This window comes from Choloepus didactylus, chromosome 2, assembly GCF_015220235.1.
Source record: "Choloepus didactylus isolate mChoDid1 chromosome 2, mChoDid1.pri, whole genome shotgun sequence".
NCBI classification, from domain to species: Eukaryota; Metazoa; Chordata; class Mammalia; order Pilosa; family Megalonychidae; genus Choloepus; species Choloepus didactylus.
This window is the reverse complement of record NC_051308.1, coordinates 148,797,775-148,819,109: the sequence shown is the minus strand read 5'-3', so window position 1 is coordinate 148,819,109 and position 21,335 is coordinate 148,797,775. Positions and strand designations below refer to the sequence as shown.

General features: G+C 37.4%; 1 protein-coding gene across 3 annotated transcripts in view; it reads left to right on the top strand.

The window, feature by feature from the left end:
• The first annotated feature begins 10,452 nt into the window (after positions 1-10,452).
• The window catches only part of FNBP1L (formin binding protein 1 like), a 132,023-nt gene continuing 121,140 nt past the window's right edge, over positions 10,453-21,335 (top strand). For all 3 annotated transcript variants that reach the window (XM_037826616.1, XM_037826614.1, XM_037826613.1), the window contains exon 1: positions 10,453-10,697. In XM_037826616.1, the coding sequence (XP_037682544.1) occupies positions 10,674-10,697 (24 nt within the window). In that variant the 5' untranslated portion in view covers positions 10,453-10,673. The remainder of the gene's footprint in view (positions 10,698-21,335) is intronic.

Below are 21,335 nucleotides of genomic sequence, written 5' to 3'. Positions count from 1 at the left end.
GCCTTGTCAAATTATCTTTTGTACTGGAATACATGTAAATGTGTTGTTTTGATTGCTTGTATTATATTATGTATCTGCAAGTATAATTCCTTAGGATAGCAACAATAGAAAAAATAACATGTTTAGATTAAAAGTTCAAGAATCATAGTTGAATTGTCTCCCTGCATACTTTAAAAAATCAACCTAAGTTTCCTTCCTTTTTAAGGATTGTTCACTCTTCATTCTGCACTAATGAAATTCATCTCTGCCGATATTTTGTCAAGAATATCCAAGTCAGGGTTACTGGGTATTTCTGAATTCCCTTTATTAATTTTTAAAGAGTTTCTTTTTCCTTCCATTTCTGCAAACATTTTAAAATGGTAATTAACTAATGACATTTCTATGTGTAGAAAACTTTCAAGTATGATGGAATTTATTCATTTAAGAAATCTACAAAAATTTCTGTTCATTTATAAATTGGCTCTTGCCAATTATTTTGCTGTTTTGCAAAAAAGAGTACAACAATTAAGAACATTATTTCATAAATAATTTTCATTTTAAGATTTAAAAAATGAATTTTAGTTTATTTGTAATTTGAAAGCAATTTGATAAATTAAGAATAAGATAAAAGAATATGAAAATCAATCCCAGAAATATGACTTATACACATCTTTAGCTAACTTCAAAGATATGTACCAAGTGAATTTTGATTTATTTTTTGTGAACCTTTGATATTCATTCATTAAATATTAATTGAACACCTACTCTATGCTAGGAGCAGTCCTGTCATCAAAGGAGATAGCCAAGTATATCTTAGTTGAATTAATTGCTATCTGCTTTTATAGAGGTGGGTATCAAAAGCTATAAGAACATACAGAATACCAAGTACAAAGTCAGGAGAGGAAATTCAAGGAAGTCTTCTCAGACTCATCACTCGTGAGGTGAGTCCTCAAGAACTGGTGTGAGTTAGCCAAGTGAAGGAGAACTCATGCAAAGAGTATGGGTATGGGTATGACTAGAGTTTAGGAGCAATGGTAAGGAGCAGCAGGAGATAAATGGAAAGGTAATAAGAGGCAATGTCATAAAGGAACTTGAATTTTTGTTGACCTTGTATAGAAAACCCAAAAGTCACAATTCTGTAATGTTTTGTTTTGTTTTTTTTTAAATTTAAAATGCCAAATGAAGAACTTTTGGGGTGGCCATATTGGATCCTTTTAACCAACAAAATATTTAAGATTATCAAAGGGGATTTCGGTCCACCATCTCCCAAAGAATAAGTGAAACACCATAATAACCTCAGAAATGAGAATTCGGAAGTTGAAGAAGGATCTACAACACCCTCCAGGACTACTGTCAATAGAATACCAGACCCTATTCTCTAGGATGTGGGGTCATACTAGTGTCCAGAGTGTTTTTGTGAATGACATCAAATGCATTGCATAAATTGTGTTGCAGTCATGTAATTTGTGACATTTTTTCCTCTGAATCAGAAAGAGAACACTTAGAAAAGGGAACAAAAAATTATTTCTTTTCAGATCATACGTTTGCTATGAAGAAATTCTTTGCTGTTAATTTTGCTGGAATGGAGAGAAGCATGGATAAAGAAGAGACACCGTTTCTTCAGATTGACTCCAGGAGACTGACTCAGGTAGTGTTCTAGCACATCCACTGAGGGCATGTTTTCTCTGCAGATTTAATCCTGAAGCATTATAGTTATTCCTTGAACACTGAATGACATTTGCATGGAAGGGTCCCTGGGTAGTAGGTGGGATGGGGTAAATTGTGAACAAGTGGGGCTATCTCCTTGAACCAGGCTGGGCAAATTCCTATGATGCCAGAATACTAGGAAAAATTCCCAGGAGTAGCAGGTCTTTGCTACTCGTGACCTTCACCCACTAGAAGTGCAGAAAAGGCAAGTTGCTTAATAGGGGGATAGGAAGATTACCTCATGGCATAATCTGATGGCCAAAAACATTAATTAAGAGTTTGCTGATGTGAGTCCTCAACTTAAACACTGAGCAGTTTGCTGTCTTACCATCCAAGTGTGGACTGGTTCTGACTTACTCCTATGAGTCCTAAACAGAACCTCTCCAGTCTACCTTGAAGTTGGTCATTCATTTTCTGGGTCATTCTTGGGAGAGACAGAGGGTGGTATGTGTGTGTGAGTATGGGGTGTGTGTTTATGTTTGTTGCTTTTTGACAAATGCCACAGAGCAGTATGTCTGTGATTTAATAACAGACACATCAAAATGCACTACGGAATTAAAAAATAAACACACACACAGGAATACACTAGGGCCCGTCGACCTGGAAATTTAGGAATTCTAACTTAATAGGTCTAGAGAAAGGCCTGGGCATTGCTGTTGTTTTTGTAATTTTGAACTTTAAAAATAAATAAAATATGGACATTGTAATACCATTAAATGCATTAAAGGAAAACAGTGGAAAGTGAGACTTCCCCTTACTTCAGTCCCCTAGTTCCCCTCTCCAGAGTAACCATAGCTTCTGGTGTTGTGTGTGTGTCCTTCCAGAGGTTTTCTGTGCATATAAAAGCATAGCAAAAAGTTCCTCCCTTGTTTTAAACAGAAGTGGTAGGATCTTCTACCCACTGTTTTGAACCTTGTCAGGTACAAATTTTTTTACATCTCCAAGAGACTTTGGTGCAAACTCTTCAATAAGTGCCATTGATAAAAGCTATGACTAAGCTCCCCTGAAAAAGACACAGACTCATACATACGGTTGCTGCAAAGGAGAGGCTAGGCCTCCCTATAATTGTGCCTAAGAGCCTCCTCCCGAATGCCTCTTTGTTGCTCAGATGTGGCCCTCTCTCTCTAGCTAAGCCAACTTGAAAGGTGAAATCACTGCCCTCCCCTCTATGTGGGATCAGACACCCAGGGGAGTGAATCTCCCTGGCAACGTGGAAAATGACTCCCGGGGAGGAATGTAGACCTGGCATCGTGGGACGGAGAACATCTTCTTGACCAAAAGGGGGATGTGAAAGGAAATGAAATAAGCTGCAGTGGCAGAGAGATTCCAAAAGGAGCCGAGAGGTCACTCTGGTGGGCACTCTTACACACACTTTAGACAACCCTTTTTAGGTTCTAAGGAATTGGGGTAGCTGGTGGTGGATACCTGAAACTATCAAACTACAACCCAGAACCCATGAATCTTGAAGACAGTTGTATAAAAATGTAGCTTATGAGGGGTGACAGTGGGATTGGGAAAGCCATAAGGACCACACTCCCCTTTGTCTAGTTTATGGATGGATGAGTAGAAAAATAGGGGAAGGAAACAAACAAACAGACAAAGGTACCCAGTGTTCTTTTTTACTTCAATTGCTCTTTTTCACTTTAATTATTATTCTTGTTATTTTTGTGTGTGTGCTAATGAAGGTGTCAGGGATTGATTTAGGTGATGAATGTACAACTATGTAATGGTACTGTGAACAATCGAATGTACCATTTGTTTTGTATGACTGCATGGTATGTGAATATATCTCAATAAAATGAAGATTAAAAAAAAAAAAATCTCAGTTGTTACCATTTCAGTTGTTCGCCAACTCCCTCAAAAACCCATGGTCTAAATCTATCTGATTAAGAGTCCCTGACCTAAGATATTTTTTAATCTACAATCATCTGGAATATTTAGTGTTGCGAGATAAAATACAGAATGCCCAGTTAAATTTGAATTTCAGATAGACAACAAATAATTTCTTAGTTTAAGTATGTCCTGTGCAATATTTGCAATTTGTGAAATTCAGTTTTAACTGGGAGTCCTGTGTTTTTATTTGCTAAATCTGGCAACCCTGTGAATAATCTACCCAAATTTTGATTCACTGGAAGCTGTTCCAATTAATCCTCTCTAGGATGTCCTGGATTGGAGATGACCTAGATTATAATTATGGGACCAGAACCTTCAGGCTAAAGCTAAATACTCAAAGAGTTTAACCAGAAATTGGATATCTGTCAGCTTATTTCAAAATAAGTGGCTTTCAACTCAGCAAATAAATTCATTAACACCCCCCCCCCCACCTTGCCACGAGGGACATGATTCCCAGGGGAATGAATCTCCCTGGCAACGTGGGATATGATTCCCAGGAATGAGCCTGGCCCTGACAGTAAGGGATTGAAAATGTCTACTTGACCAAAGGTGGGGGGAAGGTTAACAAGCTGAGGTCACAGAGGCTGAGAGATTCTAGAGTCAAGAGGCTGTTCTAAAGGTTTCTTTTATGCAAGCTCCAGCTAGACATCCCAAATGGCCACAGTATGCCATGCCCTTACCAAAAGAAGTCCCCAAATACCTAGGTCCCTACCTGAAATTCTATAAAAGATGCACTCACTAAGTTTTACCTTTCAGAAACTTAAATCCACCAGAGTGTTCCTACACCAGACAAGTCCTAAAACCCAGAGGCAACAGCCTCTTTAGTAACAACTATCAGATGAGCCACCTTCCCCATACTGCTGACACCGCCTTTTAATATGAACAAGTTAGGGTGCTCACTGCCTAGACCCATGAAGAGGGAGAAAGAAATTGAGAGGAAGGGGTAGCAACAAACACGATAAGATTTAACAAAGGTCTATGAGTACTGAAACTTTATATAATTATATATATGTTTTTGGATGCTGGGGTGTTAGAATGGCTGAAGGAGGTAAATGACATGGTGGAACTGTAGCCTATAGCATCCCTTGGGATTTGCTGTCTAGCTGCTCATTAAATTGTCCCTTGAAGGTCTTCACCTTTCTGTGTATACCTTGTATTGCATAATAAGGAAAGAACTGAAATTGTGGAACTGTAACCAATAACAATTTTTGAAATTACATATATGGATGCTTGTTGAGCTATACATTGAGAGATGACACCTTTCTGTATGTTTATTTTACAATAATGGAAATGGGTAAAGTTGTGGAAATGTGACCCATGACCTTCTTTGAAATTTGCTCTCTAACTACTTGTGAAATTGTACATTGAAAGTTATCACTGTTATGTATATATGTTAAAGTTCACAATAAAAAAATGAAAAAATTAAGTGGCTTTAATTTCTATGTTTTACTTTAAGGGATAAAACTGTATTGTTACAATGGTTACAGGAATAAAAAGAAATTCTTTGAATTTGCGTACAGGATTATATTCTACTGTCAAAGAACTTAAAATATCTAAAATCTGAGCTATTTCGGACTTTACAATGAGCATTAAAATCCTAGCTGGGTTTGGATAAGGCTGAAGAGAACTAGCCTACAAGTGAATTTTCATTATTTAAATCACCTTTATCATCAACAAAAAATTTATAAGCATTTACTTATATATCATGTAAAATCCTAACATGGAGGGTGCAAAATTGTGACCTCTCTATGGCTTTTAAAGTAAATCAGCAACTGCATGGTATGTGAATATATCTCAATAAAATGAAGATAAAAAAAAATAAAGTAAATCAGCATGTTGTAATAACTATTAAAAGACAAAGTTAGAGTGATAAATGTTAGACTCTTAATATGGAAGCAGTGGAAACAAGGATTACCATAATGGGTATGAATCTGTTATACAGGAGATGGAAAAAAGTTATGATCCTCTTAGACCCTGAGTAGCCCAGATATATCTGAGTGCACCCAATAAAATTAAAAATTTTCAATCCATTTCTGAATTATTCTCACTTACTTAGTAGCTAAAGTACAATTTATATTTCCTTCACTGAATATCTGTGTAGGATTTTAGACTGTTCCACAAAGTGGTGTGCTGATGTTTAACAATCAGCTCTCCAAGGGAAAAACACAGTCCTGATCTGTAGCATTTGCCAATTTCCATGGTATAAGTAATCTCACTGTGATTGATGTCAAGCCAACATGTTTAACAACCTGTTTTTAAAACTCCTGATAATTCAATACTCAGCTGTTGCAAGCCTGTATGAGATGGTTTTATTTCTATGACTGTAAATGATGCACCTGATTGGATTTCATAAAAAGGAAATAGAGAGCTAGGTGTTCTCTTTGTTAATTGATGTATGAATCTTGAAATTTGTCAACACAGGCCAAAAAAAAAAAAAAAAAAAAAAAAAAGGAAAGAAAAGAAAAGAAAAGAAGGAAGAAAAATAACACAGGAATGCTTTAAGAGTTTGGTGAAAGTTTTGAATGAGTTTGGGAAGGTGCAATAAACACTTGGAGAAATCTGTAACTTGTTCTACCAAGTTTCCCCACTTCCCAAATCTGGATGATAATTTAATTTAAATAAATACTTAAATGGTTTTCAAGTTACACAATTCTGTAATAACTCAGTGGGAAAGAACCAATCATCATAGAAAAGTGGAAGTGAGTTACCTCTTTAAACAGATTTATTCTGCTTGACTTGTATAGAATTTCCTTCCACCCACTTTTTTTTTTTTTTTTTTTTTTTTTTTTTTGCCTGGAGTCACTGAAGTAATAATATGAAAAGCTTTAACTGGATTCAGTAACAGCCAGCAGAATTCCAAAAGACATAAAATAGTAGGTGGCTTTCTTTCTTTTTCTTCAGTGAACCACCTTGAACTATGCTCCTTAAGTTTTGAATTCCTTCCAATTCTTGGTTAGGAAAACTGGCAGTGCAGAGAGCAGCGATGACTATTAACTAGCCAGTGCCATTCTTTGTGTGGCATAGAGTCAGCATTCTATTATGATTAAATCTCTGGCTGGGGGGGTAGGGGAAGGTTTCATTTGAAGCATTAAAATGGAGGTGCCAAGTATATGACCCTTGATATTCTTCCTAAAATAGTTTTAGCCTTATTGTTCCATCCTAGCTACTCAGATTATTTTATTTGTGAATACTGTACTTGTAGTTTTAACTTTAAGATAAAGTCTTAAGAGTTTTGAATGACAAGAAGGAAATTGCTATTGTTTATGCTACAGATTATTTCTATAAGTGGAAATTCTACATGATTGGTAACCATTCATTGATGGGACGTTGATATATACATAGCACAAAAAGTTTTCTACACCCCAAATATGAAGTTGATCTAAAGCTTTCGTTTTTCCTTGGAACTGCTTTCCACAAAGTGCTTAAGACATTCCTAACTTTATATATGGAATGAACCTTTGCAAAAATTTAATTTTAAGACAAGGGATTGATTTTTATGGTATGGGATGGTTAAGCTCATGTGTCAGCTTAGCTAGGTTATGGTGTCCACTTGTTTAGTCAAGCAAGCACTGGCCTGACTGTTTATGTGAGGATATTTCGTGGGTTTAGATCATTAGTCAGTTGACTGCATCTGTGGCTGATTACATATACAATCACAAAGGAGATTTGTCTTCAGCAATGAGAGAAGTCTCATCCCATCAGTTGAAAACCTTAAAGGGAGAACTGATGATCACAGCAGTCAGAAAGCAGAATTTCTATCTCTATTTTAGCCAGCCAGCTTCTCCTTAGGAATTCATCAAAACCTTCAATAAAGTTCCCAATATGCAGTCCACCCTACGGAATTCATACTTGCCAATCCCCAAGGTGGTATGAGTCCATTCCTATAACAAATCTCATAATATTTACATATATATATAGCCTGTTGATTCTGTTTATCTAGAAAATCCTGATTAATACAAGGCATTTGGAAAATTATATATCCCAGAATGCAGCAATGGACAATTATGTTTCAAATTCTGACTTAAAGGAATTCATGCAGGGAAAAATTTGAAGCTGGAAAGGGAATTAATTAAATGTTTGTAATATAAAGAAATTATAGAAGGGACTTGCATTTGAATTATACGTGATAAAAATTTGCAAATTAAATGTAACACTTCAATGGCTTAACATACAGCAGACTTCAAACATATACCTACAGATAAAAATGTATTCAATAAATGCTATTTTCCATAATTAATAAGATATAGTATAATAATTTTTAAAATTGCTGAAGCACCTGTGTAATTAAAACCCTTTCATGTTTAATTAGTAGAGTGACTCCATTGTAAAAGTGTGTGGAGACAGCTAGAATAATATTATTTCCTTGATTCCTTCTTAGTGTTGATTACCTTACATAATATGAAATAGAACTATGTGGTAATTGATTGCCAAGACAGATCAAATGGCCACAAGGTATAATACAATTGATATGGCAGATTTGTATATCATTTAATGGTGCAAAAAATGATATGGGGGTAAAACGTCTGAAATAAATTAATACTAAGCTGCAGTTATACTAAAAAGATTTTACTTTCAAGAGTCTGGAAGCTATGTCTTATCTTTTTCAGATATAAAAACAATACGTTGAAAGTGCTCACAAAATGTTGTCATGGATGCATAAACAATAAGTCTTATATATTAAAATAATTTAACAATGCAACTGATTCTGATTATGGGGAAAATCATGAACAGCTTTAAAAATTGCCATACTGATAATATATTTGTGTATGTGGCTACGTATGTCTGTGTAAGATACCTCTGGATGTTTGTTAGCTAAAATGTTTATATTCATGGTTTTTGAGAAGATCAGTTAAAAAAGTACTTTGAAAACTGATTAATTTTTATCTTTATTATTTTTGTAACAATATATAACACTAAATGTATTTATTCCTTTGTTGTGATAGTTTTCACTTTTTAATTACTTTTGCTTAGACTTGGTTGATGTAAATAGTGAACTTTATATCATGAAAGAATTTGTAAATTACAAATGAAATAAATCTTTAAAAGATATTACCTATTTAAGTTGTTCATATGAATTCTATTTAAAATTACGGTAATGTAGGATATCAGAAATTTTATCTAAATTTGAATATTAAACTTGATGCCCAGAAATGTAGCTGTTTGAAGAGAAATGAATTGTCTTAATTGTGGATTTCTGTTCAGAAACTTGGAAGAACAAAAATGTTTACCTGGAAGAAAAGACATTTATATTCAGTTGGGGAATTATATCCACTGTGTGGTTGGAGAGAATCTTTAAACACGAATGGTAAATTTACTTTTTAAAGAGAAAGCATGTAATTTTGGTTTAAATTATTCCTCATATGTTTTAACTTTCATGGCAATGTTACGATATATCCTAGTATTGTGAGGGCTCTAAATAATGAAACATCCATTTAATGAATATTTTTTCCATTACTAATAAATGTTACATGTAATTACTAAATATGTTCATCATGTGGAGGGAATGCCACAAGATAGAAATGGATAGCAGTGTTAGATAGTATAAATAACCTTAAGGGACTCTATTCCAAATAGAGACAGTATAGAAAAATATTAGTAGAAGAAAGTGTTGTACCGTGAATGTTTCACAGCCTCTCACTGCTTGGCACACTCAAGCGTTTAAATACTTGCCATAACCCACTTAGAAGAGGATATGTTTGTATATGAAGTGGCCCTAGAGAAGGGTGGGAAAGGATTTACCCAGAGTGGTGGTTGGACTGTCAGAAAGGCTGAGCCTATTTGCCTGAACCCCAACAGACAGAGAGAGTAGTGAGGCAGGGATAAGGATTGAGCAAAAGAGGTTGGTGCACCTGAGCAGGCTGTGTAGGGCAGGAGTTTCAAAGGCTGACTTACAGCCTGTTGAGACACGTCAGGGAGAACTTCAAGACAGTCACCTGTAGCAGTCTACTAGTTGACTGGATTCAATTTTGTTTTGTTTTGTTTTTGTTTTTGAAGCAAGCAATACTAAAGCGTATGTTAGGGAGTTACTAAGTGTACTCGATATCTAGTAGTACTAGTCAAACTAGCTGAATGTAGTTAATGACTGCTCAGAAAGGCCGGGAAGTAACTTCACAGAGAAAAAAGTGGTGGACCTGCGTCAAAGAATTCGATATTCTGAAGTGAGAGATCTGCAGTTCCGAAAAGGCTCTTTGCACTACCTGGGAGGCGTCTGGCTCCCATCGAATCTCTCCACACACGAGGTCCCCATTCCAGGAATGAGGCAAACTCGGTTCTCGACTCCTGCAGGTGACAGCTCGGCTCACATATGTCTAAATCCCAAAATGACGGTTTGAAGAACTCTTTCTACGATTTCCTGGCATAGTTTATAAAATTAAAATGTTTTATTAAAAAAAGAACCGGCGTTGCATTCACATTTGATGTTCAACCTGTACACATTTTAGTGATTCCCAAGAATCTTACTCGGAAGGATAATATCAGGTCCTAAATGAGAGATCATAGCACTTTTTTTGTTTTTTGATTTTAAACAAATAAAGCAACTTTTCATAATCTAAACTCAAGGATTTGGATGAGGTTTCCTAGTCAGGGTTTTTCCAGAGTGCAAGACGCAAGAGGCAGGAGAGGCTGATGTCTGAAGTTGCCTTGTCGCTGGGGGCTCAGAGCAGAGAAGAGCAGAGATGAGGAGTATAGGCGTCTTCTCCCTCTTTGCCTCATCATCTAGGACTAAAGCGGCTACCCGACGAGACCCGCCCGAGTGGGGGACCCCGGCGGCCACGTCCAGACACGAGCGGGTCCGCCCCCATCCCAGAGTGCACCGCGCCCCGCCCCCTCCTCTCTCTGCGTTCCCGCCTCCCCTCGGCCCGAGCCCCCTCCCTCCCAGCTCCGGGAGGCGGGGAAGCGGCAGCGGCAGCGGCGGTGCCTTCTCCAGTCGGCTCTTTCTTACTCACTGGGGAACTAGGCGGTAGCGGCACCTTCCGAGGCAAAGCAGCGAAGCTGCGAGCCCGCCGGCTAGCTAGTGGAACGCAGACAGATTGACGGCAGAGCCGACGGATATACAGCGGGGCAGCCAGACGGCCCGAGTCGCTTCAAGTTCCGCCATGAGCTGGGGCACGGAGCTTTGGGTGAGTGCGGGGAGCGGGGCGCGCCTTGCGCAGCCCCCGGCCCGGGAGAGACGCGGCGCGGGCGGGGTGAGCGCCTCTGGCCCTCCCCGTCCCAGGGTGGGGGTAGGGGATCCCTCTTTTCTTTGTGTGCAGACCTTCTTCCCTCCTCGGCCAGGGGTCCAGGGGGCGGCTGCGCCTAGTCGGCGCTCCCGCCCCGGCCGCTGCGGAGGGGCTGTGGGCAGCGCCTTGGACGTCTGAGGCAGCGGTCCCTGGGTTCCCGTGCCCTCTGCGGTGCTCTCGCGTCTCTTTCTCCTCCGCCTGCACTTTCCCGAAGCCTGGCCGGGCGCCTGGCGGAGCTCCTTTCCCTTTGTATCTCCCCGCCCCAAGGCGGGGGGAGGGGGGATCATTGTCCCGGAGGGGCTCTGGCTGTGGGCGGGGTGGGGGCCTCGCTGCTGTCTGCCCGCCGGGGCGAGGGTCCCTCGGGCGAGGGCGTCGCCGGGCCGGGGCGGCGCCGCCCGCGGTCCTCGCCCCAGGTAGGGGGAGCTGGAAGGCTTTGTTTGTCGCCGGGTCTCCGTCCAGCCAGGCCCAGCCCACACGCCCATTTCCCTCTCCCTCTGTATGCGCTCTGGACTGTAATAGCTTCGGGGGCCTCTCGCTGGACCAACCCCGGCTGCTGCAGCCCTTCCGTAGCTGGGCTAGCTTTGGGGATCTGAATTAAATTGAGTGATTGATGGGGCAGCCGATTTTGCCAAAAGGAGCGTATGGTTTCCCGATTTCTTTACTTCCCCTTCCGTTGTTCTTTATTCTCACTCGTTCTTTTCCTTCTTTTTCTTGCTTGCCTTTCTTGGGCGCTGGAGGCTTCAGACAATGCGCAGTTTCTGGTCAAGGTGCGGGTGGAGTGTAGTGGGTCACAGATCTGCTCCTGAGGCCGCCACGGAAGAGTGGATGTGTAGAGGGCATTGATTTCTCAGGTTCGCGGAGGGAAAGACGCTGTGGGGGCGCTATCCCGAGAGCGGTCCGGCCTCAACCACTCCCCTTATTATCCCACCTGTGCATGTATTTCCGTGCCTATTGTTAACGCGGATCTCGTGAAATTACTGCAGAGAAAGAGGAGAAATAACTTTTGTATGTATGTGTGCGGTTAGGATGAGAGTGGACGGAGATGGATTAATTGAAGGGCAAAATGTTTTCTTAGATTATTTTTTCACATCTTACTTGCAAATTCGGAATCTTACAACTCAAAGAGACCTTAGAGCTCAGCTTCTTAGCCAGCCCAAGAATCTCTCTTGCAGCTAGTGCTGGCCTAGTTTGTAAACAAGCCACCAAAGAGAAAATACCTCCGGAGTCTCTCCATTCTGTTTCTTAGAGATCATTAATTGTTCTTTTATTGGTGAGGATTATATATTAAATGTTATGTAAAATTTATCTTTCTTAATTGGTTAGGTTTTCAGGCATTACTGACCTTTTTCTTTTCATTTTGTACATTCTGTAATTGATTATAGTGTATCATCAGTTCAAGGAGATGGGCATCGTTTTCTTTTACATTTTTATAATTATAAACTTTATTTTTACATACTTAAATGACTCACGTTTTAGAGGAAGGTAAAATGCAAGCAGAATATTTTAAAAAGTATTGTTATTTAGGAATATCACTTAGATTTAACTGTTAATTTAGATTCTTTTAAAAAATTCAATTTGTATCACATTTTAGAAAAAATAGTTTTAAGGAAAATGAAAAAAATATTTTTGTGAAGACTAAAATGCATTTTAAAGGCTTTAAAAAATTTAAGAATATAACCTTCAGAAGCTATTTCTGTATCCATCCCCCTGCAATTTGGTTCTTTACTTTTAGTCGTTTAAATAGTTTCTCAGCAATTTGAAAAGGTAAACTGTAAAAGAAATGGAAATTTTTGTTCAAACTAAAGATTGCGTTAATCCTTCTGGAAATTCTGAAGAAAGATTTTAAATTAATTTTTCTCTAAAAATTCAACACATTTCCCTATTTTGAATTTTTCAGTGGTTTGAGGATTTGGAGAAAACATTATACTAGAACTAAATAATGTAGAATCAACTCGATGTTTAAACCTGAGGTAAGGAGAATTTGGTGTAGAGGACTATTAGCATTAGAAGAGACCTTAGAAAAATTTGACTAGACTTCCTGTTTCACTGTTCTCACTTTTGAATAAGATTATTGTGCTTCCAGTGGATTGTAATACAATACAGACACCTATACTTCACCCTTGCCATTGAGGAATTTGAGATTGGGTAAATTCTTTTGCAATTTTAAATTTAGAGACCAGTTCTTATTATTTCACATTTGGGATCACATTACTGTCCCCAAACCATTTTAATTATTGAGAATATTTTGTTAAAAAAATATGCAATTGTTCATTCAAACTTAAGTTTGTTTCTTATAACATTTTGGAATTTCTTTCCTATTTTAATGCTCCTGAAGTCTTGTGTTAAATTTGAGGATAAAGTAATTTAATAGAAGCCGTTTAATATTGACCCTGGGGGACAGAACTAATATCTAAGTGATAGATAGGCTAAGTGGGATATGTCAGACTTTTATTGTGTAGTTGTGAGGGGATATGAATTAACTGATAATGAATTTGACTTTTGCTTTAAGGGGTTTCTTGTAGTCCAAATGAGTAATTGAAGTAAGGTAACGAATAAATACTAGGATCACAGTTCTGTGTTCTGGCTAATACCAAACAGAGACGATAGTATCTTCATTTCTTCAAGATGCAATGTAATTATAAGGTCAGGTCTTAGGTGTTGTTTATTGTGTTGATTTCCTTATTACCATTGCAGGAGTGGTTGGATCAGAAAGAGAGTCCAGAACTAATGATTTCACAAAGCACAGATTTTGTAATTATTAGCTCTTTCAATCAAAAAGGAAATGAAAGATTGGAGTAGTACTGTTTTTAGTTAACACAATATACTTACTAGGAGGTGGTGTTCAGTTTTTTGAGAAGCCAGTTAAAGTTGAACAAAAAAACCTCATCTCTGTATGGGTTGTGAGTGTATGTGTGTGAATAGATATGATAAAAATTGTGGTTGAGCACATCACATTCATATGATTTATTCACAAATTTGCTATTCAAGGGAAAGAGTAAAATACTAGAAATAAGGAATGAGGTAACTAGTCTGGGGGTTAGAAGTTAGGTTCAAATATCTAGTTTAATTCATCGGGGCTTATAAACCTTTTTTATGTCTTGGTTTTCTCTGTATGATCTGTAGCCCTTAGTTTTAAGAGTGTATAATTTAAAAGCCATTTTTATTTTCATCATATTAGCAAAGTACATTTGACAAAGCTTATGATATCTTTTTGGAAGAAATTGAGAAATGTGGTTTGGATGATAAGGCGGATTCTTTATTTAAACCTTTAGTCTTAACCCTTTAATTAAATGCTTCCTTATCTTTATCCTCATAGTGCCCTTATATAGTGCTTTTTAAATAACACATTGTAAATGTACTACACTGTAAGGTTCTTGAGGATAGAAGCTGGGTTAATTTTTGTTTCTTTTGTTTTCAGTGCCTGTAGGTGACTGTGCATAATTTGCCTAATTGAAATAATAGTTGATTGGATTACCCTGAGTATTGATTACTGATTAGTGTTTCCTAGAGGGAGTCTTTAGTGTTCTGAAGTCCTTTGTAGGTGATGATAGATTAGATGATAGGTTATGTGGTTCAAGAAGCCTTAAACAAGCTGAAGATAAATACAAACTTGAGTTTTGGGTTAAAAATATTTCACAGGTTGAGGAAGAACTGACCTAAGGCAGTTGATGTGCATTTACTTGATTGATAGCTTGGTTATGTGACTGGCAAAATAGCTGGTGAAATCTTAGGCCACGTTAATAGATTTGTGTAGAACAAAGGAATTGGGTCCCATTGTAGTCTGTACTGATTACACCATATCTGTATACTGACTTTAGCTTTGTTTTAGTTTTTTTTAGAGGTCACTTATCTAGAGGAGATTGACAAAGTAAACTTGTGGAAGTGAACTGTATTGCTCTTTCAAAGGCTACGAAACTGCTGTAGAAATTCAGTTTAGTTTTAAAAAGAAAATAATTATTGAATGTGGGAAGCGCACCAAGCTTTATATGGTGAGTTTTTTGAAAGTTTACACTGGCCCTGCCCTGACTGAATGTAAGAGGCATTATGAGTTGACACTACTTTTGTAACCCTAGATTACTCCCCTACATTTTTATCACTTGTCCAGAATGCTCTTTGACCAGTTACTATGAACTCCCTCCCCTCAGATTACATATTCTGAATATTATCTTTCTCATGGGACCAGCACCTTATATTACAGTTATTTCTTGTATACTCATATTTGGAAAATAGTCATGGTATAAATATTTATCTCATAAATTCCTTTTTATTGGTAGGAATTGTGTTCAGTATTGTATTGCAGATGCTGTTGCCATACAAGGAGGGTGAGCGCTTTCAAGACATCTGTTCACACTGACTGTTTTAAGGTGGAAGTTGGATACTGCCTCTAACCAATTTCTCCTTTGCATGGGTACTCCCTGTTCCACTCATCTCTACTTTCCCTGCCTTTTCTAAAACTCTCTTTCTCCTTCTTCGATCTATAAATTGTGGGTTTGACTGGAAACCATTCTACCAGTTTTTTCTCTATATATCACCCCCTGTTTGTGGGCAAAAAATAAGGCAAGAGAATACTAATGGTTTATAAAAAATCAAGCACCTGTCGTTGAGCTCTGCAAATGGTTTCTTATTTAATAATCTTCAATCTTTAAACATTTTCAGTTCAGTAGGATAAAAAATTTGTCTTGGGGAACATAATCATTCCTGCAGCAAATTAAACACTGGTAGGAAAAGAGAATTATATAAAGGTTCTGTTTTATAGGAGGCAAAATTGTTCCATGTTTTAGTTCAGGCTATGTACGTCTGACATACCAAAAGGATGTAAAAAGAAAGACTGATGCTTGTCTATTCAACAGATGTTTATTTCATGCTAGGTACCTAGCTATGTTTTGTAGGGCGTGCCAAAAAGAATCAATTAGATATTAGCATGAGCCTCAAATAGTACATGTAGGGAAGTAAGATTTAAGTAAGTAGAAAGTAGTATGAATTTAGAGCTGTGAAAAATAACTTACTCTAGACAACAGGGGAAAGCTTTAGGTAGGTCCTTGAGTCTGTAACATTTGACCTGGATTTTGAAATGAGGAGGGTTATGCATGTACCCAGTTGAAGATGAGTCCTCTAAAGAGGAATCAGTAGGAGTTTCTGAGAAGTTCCTAGAGGGTAGAGACCATGTCTTATTCATTGCTGTATCCTCACCTGTCAGCATGCTACAAGGTTACAAATCCCCAAACCCTCTACTCCACTTTCCTGAATCATTATCTTTGAGAGTGAGGCCCAGGAATTTGTATTTTTGAAAAATGCTCCAGGTGATTCTGATAATATCAAGATTTGAGAACCATTGCTCTATGTACTCTAAAATCTGTACTTCTATTAAGCCAGGACATTGGAAAACTTCTAGTATTTGTACTGTATCATATTCCCTTTCTACTCTCATTCAGTTGCTTTTGTAATATTGCTAATAGTAATCTAATAATTATTGGTTTATTTACTAGATGAGAAGCAGTGCATCACATTTTTCTGGGCTCAGAGAAATATCTTGTGTAAAACTACTTCACAGTAAGTGGCAGAGTTAGGAATAAAGGTTTTCCCTTTATATAAAAACCTAGGATATCAGGTTTTTCTGTTTTCAGAGCCTTTATTCTTTATACCATGAAAGTTACAAGGTCTTTATCAAACTATTCTTGTTGATAGGCTGTCAGCGTTTGTTGAGGAAGATTATTACAAAAAGTACTGACAACTTTTTAATTTATAATAGGGTGTTGTTTAGGCTATTGCTCACTACATTATAGTTAATTCTCCATGAGACTTAGGGGAGAAATTTGTATTAAGCTTTCATATTGTATAGGAACTGTGGTTCCTATGCCTATTTGTGTTTTCCATTTTGCACTTGCTGCTAGAAACTTACAGCCAAATTTCAGGTTCACTATTAGCAAGCGTATAGGATTTTGTTGTTTGCGTTTTGTTTATAAATTTCACTGTAGCATCATCTTAGATTTCTGTTTATCTTTCCTTTTTCTTTTTTCTCATTTCTTTTATAGTTATTTTATCTTTCTGCATTATCTTTATAAATTATTTTATAAAGCCAGGACATTGTAATTACTGACAAGTAATTAACAAGTGTTTTTGAGCCATTTTTATAATTTTGGCCAAAAATGTTTTTAAAGAGTTGAATTTTGGTAAGGAAGGAACTTAGAATTTGGAACATTATGTGTCCCAGGCACTCTGCTAAATGTTCTTTTATGTTATTTTCATTTCGGCCTATTAAGTGGTGATATCTTGATTTTACATATGACAATACTAATAAGAAAGGTTAACTTTGTCACACACAGCTAAACCTGAACCCTGGTTTGTGTGACTCCGAAACCTTTTTTTTTTTTTTTTTTCTTTCTTTTCATTGCCTCTCATGCACCTAGTTTACCCAGTAATTTCTTAATCCTCTATTGGGGTTCATTCAGATATTTAAAAACATTTATGGAGGACTTCGTAGAAAGCCTTGTGCCTAGCACTCGTTGTGCTTCCCAATTGCCTCGTAGAAATTGCCACACTGTATAGAATGTCTTACCTTGAGCGTGTTATGTTCTTTGACTAGATAATGCAATAGTTATGGCCCTGGCAGGAAATAGCACACTTAAAAGGGATAATTGAAGAGAATCTAATAAGGGGACTATTTATAAAGGTATGGGCCTGGTCAGTTTAACCAGCAATGGATGGTACTTTACACAGAGTAGGTATTGTAGGCCTTAAGGGGAAAGTGGAAGGAATAGTTACCCAGAATTCGAAGCAGTAGCATTAAGAGAGGGCTTGGCTTGCCTGTTAGGAACTGTGACTTTCAGTAGAGGAACATAGCAAATTTGCTGTGACCTGGCAGGATGAGAGCTGGAGGAATAAAATCTTTGACTCCACTTTCATTTTGCTTGTTCCTTCCATTGATTGAACCAAGAAGTTAAAGGGCAAGAGAACCCATTGCAGTCCGTAGGAACCCAGAGAATTACTGATGAAAGATGGAGAGTGATTCTGGATGGGGAACAGACATGGTCCCTGCTCTGAAGGAGCTTATCATCTAGGGGGAAACTAAGCATTGACCAAATTGCAGATGTGGTGAGTGTAAGTACAGGGTATTGTGGAAACTAGTCAAGGCTCAAAGAAGGCTTCTTTGTGGAAGGTTCTTCACACATCCTGGTCCTTTAAACAAAACTAAACAGAAAAACATTCTTGGTCTCTCTCCCCGCCTCCCCCCTCCCTCCCCCCAAGAGGTTCCAATTTATTAAGTCTGAGTAGGGACAGATAATACGTATTTTAAAAATCCTACCCAGGTGATGCTTCATTTGTTAGAAATTCTTCATTTCTTAGCATTACTGAGAGAAGGCCAGCATGCTTGGGGCTTAGAGATTGAGGGGGGAAGTGGTGTGAAATGAAGCTTAGAGAAATGATGGGTAGAACTTTGTTCTGGACCTTATTCTAAGGTGTAGTGGATACCAATTGGGGAATTTTTTCCAAACTAGCTTGCTCATTATGTCCTAGTGTCTTGTGCTCTTCTCCACAGTAAGTAATTCTTGTTCTCATGCCTAGCTTTATTTCACTGATGCCTTTTTCTGAATCTCCAATTCCTCAGTAGGAGGTTAAGTATCAAGGAGACTTGGAGAAATGTAAGTTAAAAGTAGCGACGGCATTAGCACTGTGTTTCCTCTGAGGCTCAGAATAGTAATTACATCAAGAGCTTGGTGATTTCCTAAGCTTGGCTAGGACGAAGGCCATTTTGAATTTTCTCAAGTGCGTAAAGTGACCTCCACTTACTTGAGTTTCTCTAGATATCTAGAATCATGATCCATATAAAACCAAAAAACTTTTAGATGTACAAAATATATAGAACTACAGTTTGAAATGAAAGAAATAAAAATTCATAACTTTTTGAAACCCTAAAGATTGAAAATTCCCATATTCTGAAAAAATATTTCATTATTTAAAACACAGTATTTACAATAATCCTGTCTTCACTACCACCGAAATACCCCTCATATACACGTAATAAAGACATACTCTGCACTATTCATTATAGTTGAAGAAATATTTTATGTAAGTACAAATATTAGATAAATAAGTAGCAGGCATAAAAGTGAATTCAATTTCAATCCTGAAGGATAAAACCTGCTGTGCATGAGAAATTGTATATAAGGATACTTGCAAAATAATAACAACATAAGCATTATTAACAGTTTTAAGTATTTGAATTGTTCTATTTATTAAAAGGAAACAAAAAGTAAAGCTGCCTGCTTTTAACTTTAGTTTATAGAGTTGTGAAATATAATTGCTAAATCATAAATTCTAACTGATGGTTGTATATATGAAAGTGCTTTCTCTGTGGTAATTCTGTACAGTGCTACACTACTGAATTATTTTTTTCACAATTTTTCAGTAAGTTTTCTTCAGTTTTCCAGGTACTTAGTCATCAGGTCTGCGAATAGTGATAATGTACCCTCTCCTTTTGCAGTATTTATATTTCTAACTTCTGTCTCTTTCTTAATTTTATTGGTGTACTTGTACATCAAAACATGATGGCATAACATGAACACCAGCAATGCAATAATAATGCGAAATAGTATGTAACTGATTTTATGTTCACTTAAAGCATTTATACATCTTTTAGTTAGACTACAATATGGCTCTAAGTCCAGGATCTACTTTTAATTCTTTGTAGCTCCCATCTAGCCCAGTGTTATTTAGTAGCTCTTAAATCCTGAGCCTTACTTTTCACATTTGTAAAATAGGAGGGATTATACATACCCTCAAGGTAAAATTAAAGAGATAATATATAAAACACTCAAATCAATGCCTGAAAGAAGGGGCTGGCCCTCGAGCAACAGCAACCCAAGATAGTAGCCACCACGGGCTGGGACAATGATGAAAACCGAATATACAGCCTTAAAATAGAATGTGGACCTAAATTACCCAGAAGCACCCCCCTTTGTAAGATTTGTAACAAAAATTAATATGAATGGAGTTAATAGTTCTAATGGAGTGGTGGACCCAAGAGCCATATCAAGTGCTAGCAAAATGGCAGAATTCATATAGCTTCAAAGTTGTCCTGTAAGAACTTCAGTGCCTAATGATGTCTAAAGAAATTATGAAACTCGCTCAGCTGTCTGAAGGACAATGTTACAGCAGCTAATCAAAAAGAAAAACCACAGGCCCTCTCCAAACCCCTATTCAATTTAAGCAGTCTTCATTTTCCACAGAAGTAAATTTTCTAAATATGTTTTGTAGACCTCAAAGTACTGGAAAGGAAGCTCCCTTTCAAAGGCATTTTATCTTAAGATACTGTAATTGATAATAATTTTTTGTCCATTTGAAATATATAAGTTGTGCTATAACAACAACAAAAACCAATGCCTGCACTGGTGGCAGTTATTATTCATTCATTTAATTCAACAAATGATTTGAGTGTTGAGTTAGGCACTAGGGATAGGGTGTGAGCAAAAACATGCATGGTGGAAAGGAGCGCACTATTTTAATCAAATAGTCACACAAAGGAATAACTACTGAGATTGTGAAAGAAGGGAGCCGACTCTGTCTCTGTGTTCATGCAAAAGAAAGTTTATTTTACTCATTTCTACAGGTTTTTATAGCATACAAGGTAGTCTCCTACGTGACTGTTTTCAGGTATTTCTGGGAGGGTACATTTTTTCTAAAGCCATAAGGTGTGACTGCATGTCTTTGATCTCAAGGGACAGTGTCTTTGGGTCTAGACGGGAGACAGCAGGAGCAGGAGACAGGAGCACGGAAGGAGCCGGGCGACTTCACCCTTATCTAAATTTCTGCCTGCCTTCAGGCATGCAAAGCTTTGGCCTTCTCTCAGCCTGGTGCCTGCCTTCAGGCTCCCAATGCTTGGGAGCGGCCTCCCTGTATAACTTATCAAGCCAGGGAACCTTCCTTGTCTCCACACTATGAAGACAATGGAACAAAATTATATATGATGATATCAACGTCGTATCTCTTCCAAGAAAGAGATAATTGTAGCTTGAAGTCGAGTGCTGGCAAAGGAGATGCAGAGAAGTTTATGGCTTACTACTATACAATGTGAGTGAGAAATCACGAATGAGTGAATCTGAAACACGTATAGATACGGCAATATGCTCTCTTACTGTATAGTATTTATAAACAGCAACTGCTGAATTATCTGTTGGATTAAAAACTGTGAAGTGCTAAATAAAACCTATTTAGGTTTTTTTGTTGCTACTAACCAAGGTTGGTTTTTTTTTTAAATCTTAAATACATTATAGAAAAAAGATGTTTATCTATAAAATAACAGGTTGTATATGTTCATTCTGCAGACTTCTTGGTGTACTTAATATTATAAAGCTCTTTTCGTTCTCTTTAGAGCTTTAAATACTCTTTAACACAAAAGTAAACTACAGTATCAAGCTGTTATTGCTGTAGATATGAGAGTAGAGCAAAGGAAAAATGCTCTAAATAATAAGTGAATTAAAAGGAAGAGATCACTCATTGTAAAACTGAGAAATCATAGCCTTCCTGAACAATACAGGCAGA